The sequence below is a fragment of the Diprion similis genome, chromosome 10 (assembly GCF_021155765.1).
Source record: "Diprion similis isolate iyDipSimi1 chromosome 10, iyDipSimi1.1, whole genome shotgun sequence".
Lineage (NCBI taxonomy): Eukaryota > Metazoa > Arthropoda > Insecta > Hymenoptera > Diprionidae > Diprion > Diprion similis.
Genome location: NC_060114.1, coordinates 16,150,319 through 16,161,366, shown reverse-complemented (window position 1 = coordinate 16,161,366; position 11,048 = coordinate 16,150,319). Strand labels below are relative to the sequence as shown.

General features: G+C 38.0%; 3 protein-coding genes across 3 annotated transcripts; 2 read left to right on the top strand and 1 right to left on the bottom strand.

Annotated features, from left to right (window-relative positions):
- Positions 1 to 26: 26 nt before the first annotated feature.
- On the bottom strand, positions 27 to 5,715 carry LOC124411903 (congested-like trachea protein). The gene is made up of 5 exons (XM_046891440.1): positions 5,541 to 5,715; positions 5,254 to 5,368; positions 4,728 to 5,042; positions 1,103 to 1,276; positions 27 to 963 (listed from the first exon to the last, which is right to left on the bottom strand). The coding sequence occupies exons 1-5, from the start codon at positions 5,634 to 5,636 to the stop codon at positions 776 to 778; spliced, it is 888 nt and encodes a 295-aa protein (XP_046747396.1). The 5' UTR covers positions 5,637 to 5,715; the 3' UTR covers positions 27 to 775.
- On the top strand, positions 1,527 to 4,721 carry LOC124411884 (carboxypeptidase N subunit 2-like). Its single transcript, XM_046891399.1, has 6 exons — positions 1,527 to 1,669; positions 1,991 to 2,128; positions 2,290 to 2,427; positions 2,501 to 3,345; positions 3,447 to 3,996; positions 4,092 to 4,721. Exons 1-6 carry the CDS (start codon positions 1,628 to 1,630, stop codon positions 4,263 to 4,265), a joined length of 1,887 nt encoding a protein of 628 aa, XP_046747355.1. The 5' UTR covers positions 1,527 to 1,627; the 3' UTR covers positions 4,266 to 4,721.
- Positions 5,716 to 7,599: 1,884 nt separating the features above from the next.
- On the top strand, positions 7,600 to 10,983 carry LOC124411887 (5'-AMP-activated protein kinase catalytic subunit alpha-2). Its single transcript, XM_046891404.1, has 10 exons — positions 7,600 to 7,697; positions 8,140 to 8,253; positions 8,361 to 8,502; positions 8,801 to 9,039; positions 9,167 to 9,373; positions 9,489 to 9,594; positions 9,829 to 10,163; positions 10,363 to 10,541; positions 10,623 to 10,785; positions 10,879 to 10,983. Exons 1-10 carry the CDS (start codon positions 7,691 to 7,693, stop codon positions 10,968 to 10,970), a joined length of 1,584 nt encoding a protein of 527 aa, XP_046747360.1. The 5' UTR covers positions 7,600 to 7,690; the 3' UTR covers positions 10,971 to 10,983.
- The last annotated feature ends 65 nt before the right edge of the window (positions 10,984 to 11,048 follow it).

Below are 11,048 nucleotides of genomic sequence, written 5' to 3'. Positions count from 1 at the left end.
ACAATAATAAAAAATATTGGTACAAAATTCATCGCATATCTATAATACGTTTCACATTCTATAAGTGCATTGATATTCATGAGATATGCAATAAAGTAAAACAAATTTGAATATTGATTACTCATAAAGAATTGCAGATCGTTAATTTGGTGGGCAGGTTACGATATTGGTATCATGATACTCGTAGTATCTGTCAGCAATTAGATTAGATAAAACGAGCCTTCTCTAGTTTCACGCAATCTACCGGAGTCTATGATTCTAGAAAAAGACTCTGTTCCATATCTTATTCAGTGAAGCAATATTGATAACTACGACAATGATCAATGAATAAGAATTCAGCAATGCAGTATTATAATTTTGATTATCCACTCAGCAACAGGACTTTTGGAAATTAAACAATTTTCAGCGTGCGTCAATTGCTTATAATTTTCATGACGTTGCTCGGACATTTTTTACATCCTCTCAACATTTTTTTCTTACAGAAGTTGAATAAAAATGTCCAATCGCTGAAACACCGAAAAATGTTTTCATTTTAAAAATGGGGGGCCCATTTTACGGCGTGTCAAAACCAGTATAAAATTGTAAAAATCATTCCGATTAATTTCCACAATACTTATCAATCAAGCAGTTCTTCACAATATTCATATTCTTATTCTTAACTGATAATATATGTAATACTATGTATATTGTATAAGATTCTTCTGTTAGTAAAGGCAGTTTTTTTTAAATTATAACAACCCTGACAAGGGTGTAAAAATAGGCGATCCAGTTATCGTTATAAATTCGGAGCTGCTAAATTAAGGAAATTCATCGCCACTTCAAAGCCGGCAAAACAAGCTGCGTTTGCAGGGAATGCTCTGAGCATTACAGGAGCACATCCTTTATAAAGTGCACGAGGTCCCTCTTCCTTCATCAGTTGAGCAAACACAGAACGAATTCCATTTTTGTACGTGCCTTCCGGTGCTTAATGAGGAGAAAAAAAATTAGAAACACGTTAAAAACCTTCGCCCACTAGTTCAACGACGAAGAAGAATAAACTATTAGTTGCGTGTATCTATACATCGCAGCTATTTAGCCATCATTTATTGGCTCGTTCACCTACCAGTTTGCAGTCTACTCTTTAGTACATCTGGGGGTATCGCTACGACCCAATTTGCAATTCCAGCCATACCACCGGCAAAAATAGTCGACACGACACCCAATTTTCCACCTTCAGGTGTCAACCATCTCTGAAGCAGTTCGTAAATCATGAAATACACTCCACTGGCCGGTACGTCTGTAAGAATAGAGGGAGAAAACAAAGAGTAGAATAAATGCGAGTGTCCGAAGTTTAGGGGTGGCGTATTGTACTCTCAACGGGTGTGGTTGTTGTGTTTGCTATTATTAATATAACGTGTTAACTTTCAAATTGGAAATCACACCGTAATTAATAATAGTGTAGAGCGTGCGTGGGCTGATAGATAACTGACATCCTGCCCGGATATGGGACAAACAATCTGACAGATAAATACAAACGAAATTCAGTTTCTCTCCAGCTAGCTTCTCTTTCGGAAATCTAATTATTCCTCCTTGTCATCTGACCACGGTTACACGCCAGATCTTTTGCTATTCTGTGCGTTTTACTATCATGAAGAACGTCGCGCTGTTTTTATGGGCAATTTTAATCCCGGTTCGTGATCATTACTTTGTGCAATAATTTCTACTCTAAGAGTTTTTTTTTTTTTTTTTTTGTTTTCCATCTTGCAGAATAAAGTTAGCAGAATAAACTGATTCATTTTTAAATGCGTTTCATTGTTAAACTATCAATTTTGGACAATTTTAGTTCGAATAGAGATATTGTTTTTTTGTTTGTGTTTAACTAACAGCAATTTTAACAACAACTCGCGATATATATATATATCAGAACTTCTGGTTTTCTGCATAATTATATCTCTATCTAATTTTCCTCGAGACTCAACGAATGGATTGAAAATATTCGTGTTTTATTCAGGCTTGGTGTTTTGGACAGATAATAGACATCGGTGGAATATGGGAGATACAATGTCCTCATGTATGCAATTGTCAGATAGCAAAGTTCTATGATTTGCCTTTGTATCAGTGGGCCAACACGAAGACGAATGACCAAGAGGTAAATGAGTTGCGTTATTTAGCTGTAACAACACATAAAACTTTATTCTCGTCAAATTACACCATATTTTCTCAATAAATCGATAAATCCTCAAAAGCTGAATTACAAGATGTACGTTCTATTTTGATTTGACAATGCTCCACGTTATATTAATTTCACAGAATTTAGAACCGGAGGTGAACTATTATCAGAGTTTGAACGACGAGGAACCAATGGGAAACGAATTGTTGAAAGTAGCCACGTGTGTGCTAACAAAGGATGCAAAGCAGTTGCTGGAATCTCTTCCGACAGATTTGCAGGTTTGAAAGATTACTCGAGTATCGCTCACTAGCTGTTCCAACTCTCCTTAATGCAAAATGGTCAAAATTTCAGGTATTGACTATTCTAGAATCTGGTGACGGAGACAAAGAAATCCGGTTGAGTTCCGCCGATACGAATCGTTTCACCGATTTGATATCCTTGGATATACAGGGAATGGGATACAACGACAGACTCCGAAATTCTGGCGGAAAGCTCAAATTAACTAATAAAAGATATGGAATAGTTATAGATGAGGACGCGTTGCTTCCACTTGGTCCGACGCTTCGCTACCTCAACTTAGAACGCGTGAGGCTCGCGAGTATGAGTACGTTGAATAAAGGTCAAGTGAACTTGGTCGTCAAGCCGGTAAGTCACGCGAGCAATGAGGACGAGGATCACGATTCGGGACCGGAAGATGAAGTAGTCAACCAGAACGGCTTGAGATTGATATTTTTGAGCCACGGGGGTGACGGAGAAAACGGCAAGGAAGAGGACCGAGAAATTTTGCCGTATAATCTGTACAAACAAGAAGTCGAGGGCTATAGAGAATCTGCGAGTCTCTTTACAGGTCTGGGAAGATTGACGCACTTGAGAGCCTACGATTGCGCGCTAAAAGATATTTCTTGGGAGATGTTCGACGGCTTGGACAGCCTGGTTTTATTGTCTCTGGAGAAAAACGACTTGAAAGTCATCCCTAAATTCTGCTTCTATGGGACACCTATTTTGAAATCACTTTCTTTAGCCGAGAATCAGCTGTTGACATTGACGAGCGTCGACCTGGCTGGACTATTGGCACTTGAACGATTGGATCTTCGGAGAAATAATTTAACGTTATTATCCGAACTCTCTTTTCCCCCATTTCCAGTCCTGGCCGAAGCTGACTTCACCGGAAATCCACTCGACTGTATATTTCCAAGGTATGCAAAGTTTCTGGGACAATTTACTTTTACAATTGTACTGATGTATCTATGACGCAAGTGACTTGTTTTTCTTCTTTCTTTCTTTTTTTTTTGTTCAGCACGTTTGAGATCATGAACGCGACGACTAAATTGTATCTCGGAGGCGACGGGGCGCTGCTCAAGTTGCAGCAAAATTCGTTTCTAGGATTACGCTTGCTGGAAGTATTACACTTGTTTAATGTAGAGATACAGGTGTTGGAGCGTTTTATATTACGAGGAATGCCGGCACTGAGGGAGTTGAAAATCAACGGAAACATAAGCAGAATAGATTTTGACGCGTTTCTCGAGCTAAGAAGTCTGGAAGATCTGGACCTGAGTAATTGTCAAATTCGAGAATTATCCATGGATGCTTTTTACGGATTGGAAAAAGTCAAGCGTATCGATTTGTCCAGAAATGAATTAGAAACTATTACCCCTGGGCTGTTTACTCTGCAGCAGCAAACCGAACTGAGGGAAATTCTACTAAATAAAAATAAGCTGACTACGCTTCCGTCAGATTTTTTTAAAAGCCTTAAAAATCCTGGCAAACAACATCAAATATTGAATCTGAGATTAGATGGAAATCCTTGGGACTGCAACTGTGATATGCGTTATTGGAACCCAAATTTGGTTTGTATTTACCCATTTGTAATTTTTCATGTTATTTTGGACACTTGAGATACAGAATCACTTCGACGAAACAATTATTATTATTTCATTCACAGGTGAACAGAATCAAGGAAACGGCACCTCGTTGTATGACACCAACAAAACTAAAGAATTGGGGAGTTTTTTACGCTTTGCGTAAAGGTGGACTCCGTTGCAAGCGCATAAAACGAAGACATTTTCGAGCAAATCATAAGCTCTCAATTTACGAAAACACCAATAACATCAGCTAGATTCCAGATAGCGGTCCGCACGATTTACCGTGTCACTATAAACTTATTATGCACATTTTAAGGTAGAGATAACTCGCGCGAAATAGCGCAATAAAAAATTGACAAAATTAATGTTAATTTCTAATCATACTGATTCAGCATCTGTATCTTAGCATCTCAGACAATGCTCATGGAAGCGTAATAAAATGAGATTTCCGAAGCATCCGTTTTCATGTACTTGACGAAATATTAGTAAAAAGCTGATAAAAGATAATTTTATTACACAACGTCATATCGAAGCTGGAGAGATGCGTCCTTAATGGTCTCGAACGTTCCGTATTCCTTTACTCACAAAAAAAAGTCTTCTAATTTTATGTTTGTAAAATTGCTGCGGGTTGAACTTTGGAATTACAAATTTAAATAAATCAGATCGTAGTGTTATAAATTCTGTATCATAAAATAAACAAAATATAAATTATTTACCTCTTAATAAAGTGGCGTAAGTTCCTTTAAAAATACTTCTAACTCCACCCTCTCTGTACAATTGTTTAATGCAATCGACGGGCCCGTTGTACTTTGGCACAGCATCGGCATGCTGTATTTGTAAAAGGCATTTTATACGCTCTCCAGGCGCCATGATACAAGTTGTACAAACGCCGCTGAAAGCACCGGCGTAAAACAATTGCGGCAGAGTTAATTTTTCGTCCGGACTCTTTTGCTGAATCTTTTTACCCACACCGTATCCGAGGAAACTGATGGCGAATATCGGAGCCACGCCTGTCAGCGGGGCTCCCATTCCTATGGATGTAAAATAATCATTATCCTTTCGATCTAGCGATCGATTCGTTCGCCTGTTACAAGTTCGAGTAGCTTACTAGATAGGCGGATATGCTTGTACGTCAAAGCTCATTCCCTTTTCGAGGTACAAATAGGTATACATGCCGCTTTTTATGCATGGTTTAGACTGACTAACGAGGTTCGATACTTAGTAATAGATCGTATATTGTACCCTTGTAGAGACCGCGAAATCCCTCTTTGGCTATTGTTTTCTTTGTGCAATCCCACGTCCCTGAATAAAGCGGCAATGCATTTGGTAAGGGCTTTGGCATAGTCTGAAGGCGGACCTGTTGAAAATTTTTTTTGCCTCGTCATAGTAAACAAACAAATAAGGACGATGATTTAAAATTAGTTTATGGCTGTCGGTGTATAATCATAAGTTTGGCCATCAAGGGCCGAAATTTCATTGCAACAAAAAACGATTATTCAATCGACATGTAAAGTAGTGTATAACCTTACTTTTATCGTGTCCAGGGGATGACCAGCTATAACGAGACATACTCCGCCGAATCCACCGGAGAGAAAATATTTAATTGGGCTAACGTTTTCGGACATTATTGAAGACTGTTAGCTCGATATTTGTGAATTTTTTACTTCGCAATGAACAGCAAGTAATAGATTTTGTATCTGATTGATAAAAGTGTAAAAACAACTACACCTTTCAATTATAATCAAGTAGGGAGGTTAAAGTCCACAAGAATGGGAACGTTAGATAATCACAAAAATTTTCCAACACTTCAAGCTTCGCAATGTATGTTTCTCTGGTTATCTAAGACGATACTTTCACAGTATATTCCATATTTGTGTAAAGTGCACGGAACAACTTTTTCGAATCTCTACTTTCCAATATTTATTCCAATTGTTGAGACTCGTTCCGTTTCATATTTCCATTCAAATATTGGCGGGTAAGACGGCGTCCACCATTTTTATTTACTGTCCAATCACCGGTAGTTCTGTTTTACCGACTGAATTTCAACCGTGAAGTGTGTAAGGATTCCAGAAAGATCTCTGCCGTCATGCATGAATGTACAAATGCATGTATGATACGTGCATCTATGAATGCATACAAACGAATGTCCCTAATACCGCGGGGTATCAAGTCCACGCACATGAGTCGCATTTCAATTTTTCCAATATTATCAATCCTCCGCGGTCACCTGGGATCGATACAACAGCAGAAACCAATGTATTTCTAATGGTAAAAAAAAACAACAATGACCGTGAAGGGTTAATAATTTTGAATATTTCCAGAAAAAAGTGCTTACACTAATGTTTTGGTGGCGTTTATTAAGTAGGTTATGGACCGTGAACGAAAATTATCAACGGAGTAATTTTGCTACTTCCTGATTGACATAATACCTGTTGCACCGTTATCAAACTCAGTGATACTATTCATTCAAAGAATTGAACTCAGGCATTGAAAAAAAATTCAGTAATTACTTTTGCGGATATGGTTGCCTGGTACAATCCAACGACGCTACAAATTATGGATCCGAAGTTACAAAGTTTCAATGCCTTCATGGGCTGGCAAGGTATGAAATAATGGATTTCATGCAAAGCTTACCCATCACCTGAGTTCTAGGAGATATTGACCTTCCGACCCTCGTTGACGGTGTAGTTAATCCAGTTAGTTTGATAACCGGTTTCCAAGCATTATTTTCTTCCACTATTTGCACACACTGTGTAACTGCACTCGAAAATTAAAAATCAGTTATCTGGCAGATTCGGAAGAGGGGATTTAGAAATTCATCATTACTTTCAAGATATTATTCACACTCAGTGAAAACGTCACAAGAGTCAGTATCACAATATTTGACGCATGGCAGAGGGTGCAATTACTGCGTTAATATTATATGATTAATTCATACCGGATAAAAAAATGAATGTATTACAGCGTCGGTTGGGAATATTTTCGAACTCGCGCAACTCTTTTGTTTTAACGTTCAACCGAAACACCATATTTAGCATACTTCACACCAAGCGATTATACAACAATCGTAAACAAGTCTGGAGTATCTGTGCAGTAGCCCGAATTGTGTATCACCCGTGTTACTCTCTCGTTATATTTTTTTTTTTCAACTATTTATTCATACCGAACACAAAAGATTCACAGTAAACTTATTACAACGTCGGTTGGGAATATTTTCGAACTCGCGCAACTCTTTTGTTTTAACGTTCAAACAAAACACCATATCCAGCATACTTCACACCGAACTATTACACCAAAATCGCAAACAAATTTGAACCTCTGTCGGTGACCCGGCTTTTTGATTCACTGTCCTAGTTTTCCGCTGTGATTTCCACACGAAATTATATCAAACTATTTGTAAATCCGAACACAATACGCGGTTTTAAATACGCCGAATTACGGGACGACGACCAAACTTGACGAAGTTCCGCGAACGTCTAACCAGCGATTGTCAAATGTTGGCTGTTGAAGTCAGCGAGCGCCGCCCTCGGCGACGTTCGGAAGTTCGAAATGCTCTCTGCAGAGTTTCAAAGAACTCCACCAGGTAGTTGAAGCTGGCTAAAGCCTGTGCTCGAGTGCTAATGCGGCCCTGCCTCCTGGGTCAAAAATATTATATTTTTACAACCATGGATAGTAAATAATGTCAGGTGATAATACACGTTCCCACATCGCTTATTTACCTTAGCTATATTTTATCTTGCTTAAAATTAACAATGTTTCCTTGATCCGCGAACGGAGGTCATCATATTCGTCACCGCATGCATAATTGACACCCTAAATAGGTAACAATCGATTATTCTTTATTTCAATTAAATTTTCGCTACAGAAAGTGTGAGACGACGATGTATTATCGCATACCTGATTATGTATCAATTATCATGTCATAAATGCAGAATTATCGAATGTCTTTTATTATTTACTTTTTAAATTTACATTCTCCTTCATTATTTGCATTTATCTACACATCTTTGCCTGTAATGGAAAATTTTAGTCTATTTTTCTGCTGTCAGAGCCGTTAGCTAATCGAGTCAATCGCTAGTTGATCTCCGAGTGCTGGACTAACTGTTACACCTTGACATCGTATTTTAGGGCATTCAAAGATGACTGATAAAATTCAGTCGGGTCAGCCTCAGCCCATCGTCAAGATAGGTCACTACACTCTCGGGCAAACTCTGGGCGTGGGAACATTTGGGAAAGTTAAAAGTTTGTATTCAAATTGTACTTATTTCTTCTTTTGAAACCCCTGTTGCGTCGACTACTTTGCTTTGCTTGCAAGACTAAGCTGAACCATTTTCTGATCTGTATTTTAGTTGGAGAACATGTCCTGACCAAGCTCAAGGTCGCTGTGAAGATTCTGAATCGTCAAAAAATCAAAAGTCTCGATGTCGTTGGGAAGATACGAAGGGAGATTCAAAATCTCAAACTGTTTCGACATCCTCACATTATTAAACTGCAAGTTTCCTGCTGCTTGATATTTTAATATAATCATACTAGATTCACTTATAGCACTAAAACTCTTTAACACAATGATGTAATTTTTACCGAGCTCCTTTTGGTGTTCACGCACAAAATTACAATGATTACCGTTCTAGAGAATATCAAAGTTGGCCTTTGATTATTGCATATCTTATTATGACGATTTATAATGACGGGTAGATTTTCAGGTGACAAAAACTTCCGGTTAATTCTCGATCTTTGCTATCCCTTCTTTTTCTTTAAATCTAAATCCTGTTTTAATTTTTCGATACAGATATCAAGTAATAAGCACACCAACGGATATCTTCATGATCATGGAATATGTATCTGGAGGAGAATTGTTCGATTACATAGTCAAGCATGGAAAACTCAAGGAGTATGAGGCCCGAAGGTTTTTTCAGCAAATTATATCTGGTGTGGATTACTGCCACCGACACATGATTGTTCACCGTGATTTGAAGCCGGAAAATTTACTTCTAGATCATAATCTCCATGTTAAGATTGCAGACTTTGGTAAGAAAAAACAACAGCGAACAATTTCCGTTGAGAAATTAACAATACAAGTGAAATTAACTGAAAAGAACTGTTATTTATAGAAGAAAACGAATAATTAAATTTTATTTTACCCTCTGAACTTTAGGCCTATCCAATATGATGACCGATGGAGAATTTTTAAGAACATCTTGTGGCTCTCCGAATTATGCAGCACCTGAAGTTATCTCAGGAAAATTATACGCAGGTCCGGAAGTCGATATTTGGTCCTGCGGAGTTATTCTTTATGCACTGCTTTGCGGCACTCTGCCTTTTGACGACGAGCATGTGCCAACTCTGTTTAGAAAAATTAAAAGTAAGTTGTATGATCTAAGATGAGGATCTTTCCTTATTTTGCGACCTAAGATTCAATTTACTTATCGAATTACACAACGATATACTTCTTGACGATGTATTGTTCCTATTTTCAGCCGGCATTTTTCCTATTCCGGAATATTTGAACAAATCTGTGGTCAGTTTGCTATGTCATATGCTGCAAGTAGACCCGATGAAAAGGGCGACTATAGAAGATATCAAGTACGTTCAAATTCAAAACAATTTTCCAATTACCTCCGCGCCACAGATCATCTTTAATTCTGATACCGATAGATTCTCAGTATAATCCATTATTCTATACGCCTCATTGGATCGCATTCTCCTAAAAAAAAAAAACATAATGTTTAATTAGTATTAATTTCATTTCCGTCATCATTACTTCTTTGAAATAATGACTAATCTGTTTCATTCTTTTTACCTCTCTCCACGAAACAGAAAGCACGAATGGTTCCAGAAAGAATTGCCCACTTATCTGTTTCCTTCACCAGTCGAGCAAGATTCTTCCGTGATCGATACGGGGGCTGTTAGTGAAGTTTGTGAAAAGTTCAACGTCAAGGATAGTGAAGTACACTCTGCGCTACTCAGTTGTGACCCTCACGATCAATTGGCAATTGCTTATCACCTAATAATTGATAACAAAAGGATCGCTGACGAGGCTGCGAAAGCGGAATACAAGGACTTTTACGTTGCCTCCAGTCCTCCACCAGTTGCCTTTAGTCCGAGCGACTCAAACAACAGTCCACTACGTCCACACCCAGAGAGAATCGCTCGTCAGTATAAACCACTCGCTTTTCAAATGACAAAGACAGTCGAGCTTCTGATTATGGAAAACAAATTACCTAGATTATTTATGTGCAACAAAATCAAGAGTATTTGAAATTAATTCTAAATGTCAAGAATTCAAATATATTCAGTACACTGAGGTTTCGTATTTTTGAATTCCTTTGATGGTAGATTGACTTTTTTCAGCATTGCGCGAAACCAAAAATCCTCAGGGTGGCGCTTCGGCGCAGATTCAAAGTGGAGCAACTGGTGCAAGCCGCGGAACACCTGTGAAACGATCCAAATGGCATCTTGGCATCAGGTCTCAGTCGAAGCCTAACGATATTATGAATGAAGTGTATCGTGCTATGGCAGCCCTAAATTTTGTGAGTAAAATATCGAACTGCAAAGAATTTAGCGTCAAATTGATAGTTTGAACTCTTTTAACATGAGTTTGTTTAATACAGGAATGGAAAATCATCAATGCGTACAGCGTCAGAGTTAGACACAAGAACAAAGTGACTAATAAATACAGCAAAATGTCTTTACAACTCTATCAAGTAGATTACAAAAATTACTTGCTTGATTTTAAATCGAGATCAAGCGAGGACACAGAGAGCGTCAATGAAGGTTTGTTTCGGGCAATTTCAATAACTTAATTGAAAAATATCAAGAGTTTGATCTGCAATTTATAGGCTACGTCTTTTGTTATTAATTTTTCAGATTCTATGAATACCCAGTCACAACTAACTGGTCACCACACAATGGAATTCTTTGAAATGTGCGCAGCGTTGATAACGCAATTAGCTCGTTAAACTTTAAAGAACGGGAAAATAAACTTATCCAAAGTACAAGATGAAAACCATTGATCCTTTTTCGCGGAAGAGGTCACA

What these genes read in the sequence shown, in the direction of transcription:
- LOC124411887 (XM_046891404.1), top strand. An exon ending in TGTTAAGATTGCAGACTTTG is followed by an intron (nt 9,040 to 9,166) that starts GTAAGAAAAAAC and finishes TCTGAACTTTAG; the next exon opens with GCCTATCCAATATGATGACC. An exon ending in ACACCCAGAGAGAATCGCTC is followed by an intron (nt 10,164 to 10,362) that starts GTCAGTATAAAC and finishes GACTTTTTTCAG; the next exon opens with CATTGCGCGAAACCAAAAAT.
- LOC124411884 (XM_046891399.1), top strand. Translation starts at nt 1,628, where the DNA reads ATGAAGAACGTCGCGCTGTTTTTATGGGCAATTTTAATCCCG. An exon ending in TATGGGCAATTTTAATCCCG is followed by an intron (nt 1,670 to 1,990) that starts GTTCGTGATCAT and finishes TGTTTTATTCAG; the next exon opens with GCTTGGTGTTTTGGACAGAT. An exon ending in GTTATTGGAACCCAAATTTG is followed by an intron (nt 3,997 to 4,091) that starts GTTTGTATTTAC and finishes TTTCATTCACAG; the next exon opens with GTGAACAGAATCAAGGAAAC.
- LOC124411903 (XM_046891440.1), bottom strand. Translation starts at nt 5,636, where the DNA reads ATGTCCGAAAACGTTAGCCCAATTAAATATTTTCTCTCCGGTGGATTC. An exon ending in ATTTCGCGGTCTCTACAAGG is followed by an intron (nt 5,043 to 5,253) that starts GTACAATATACG and finishes TTACATCCATAG; the next exon opens with GAATGGGAGCCCCGCTGACA. An exon ending in AAAGAGTAGACTGCAAACTG is followed by an intron (nt 964 to 1,102) that starts GTAGGTGAACGA and finishes CTCCTCATTAAG; the next exon opens with CACCGGAAGGCACGTACAAA.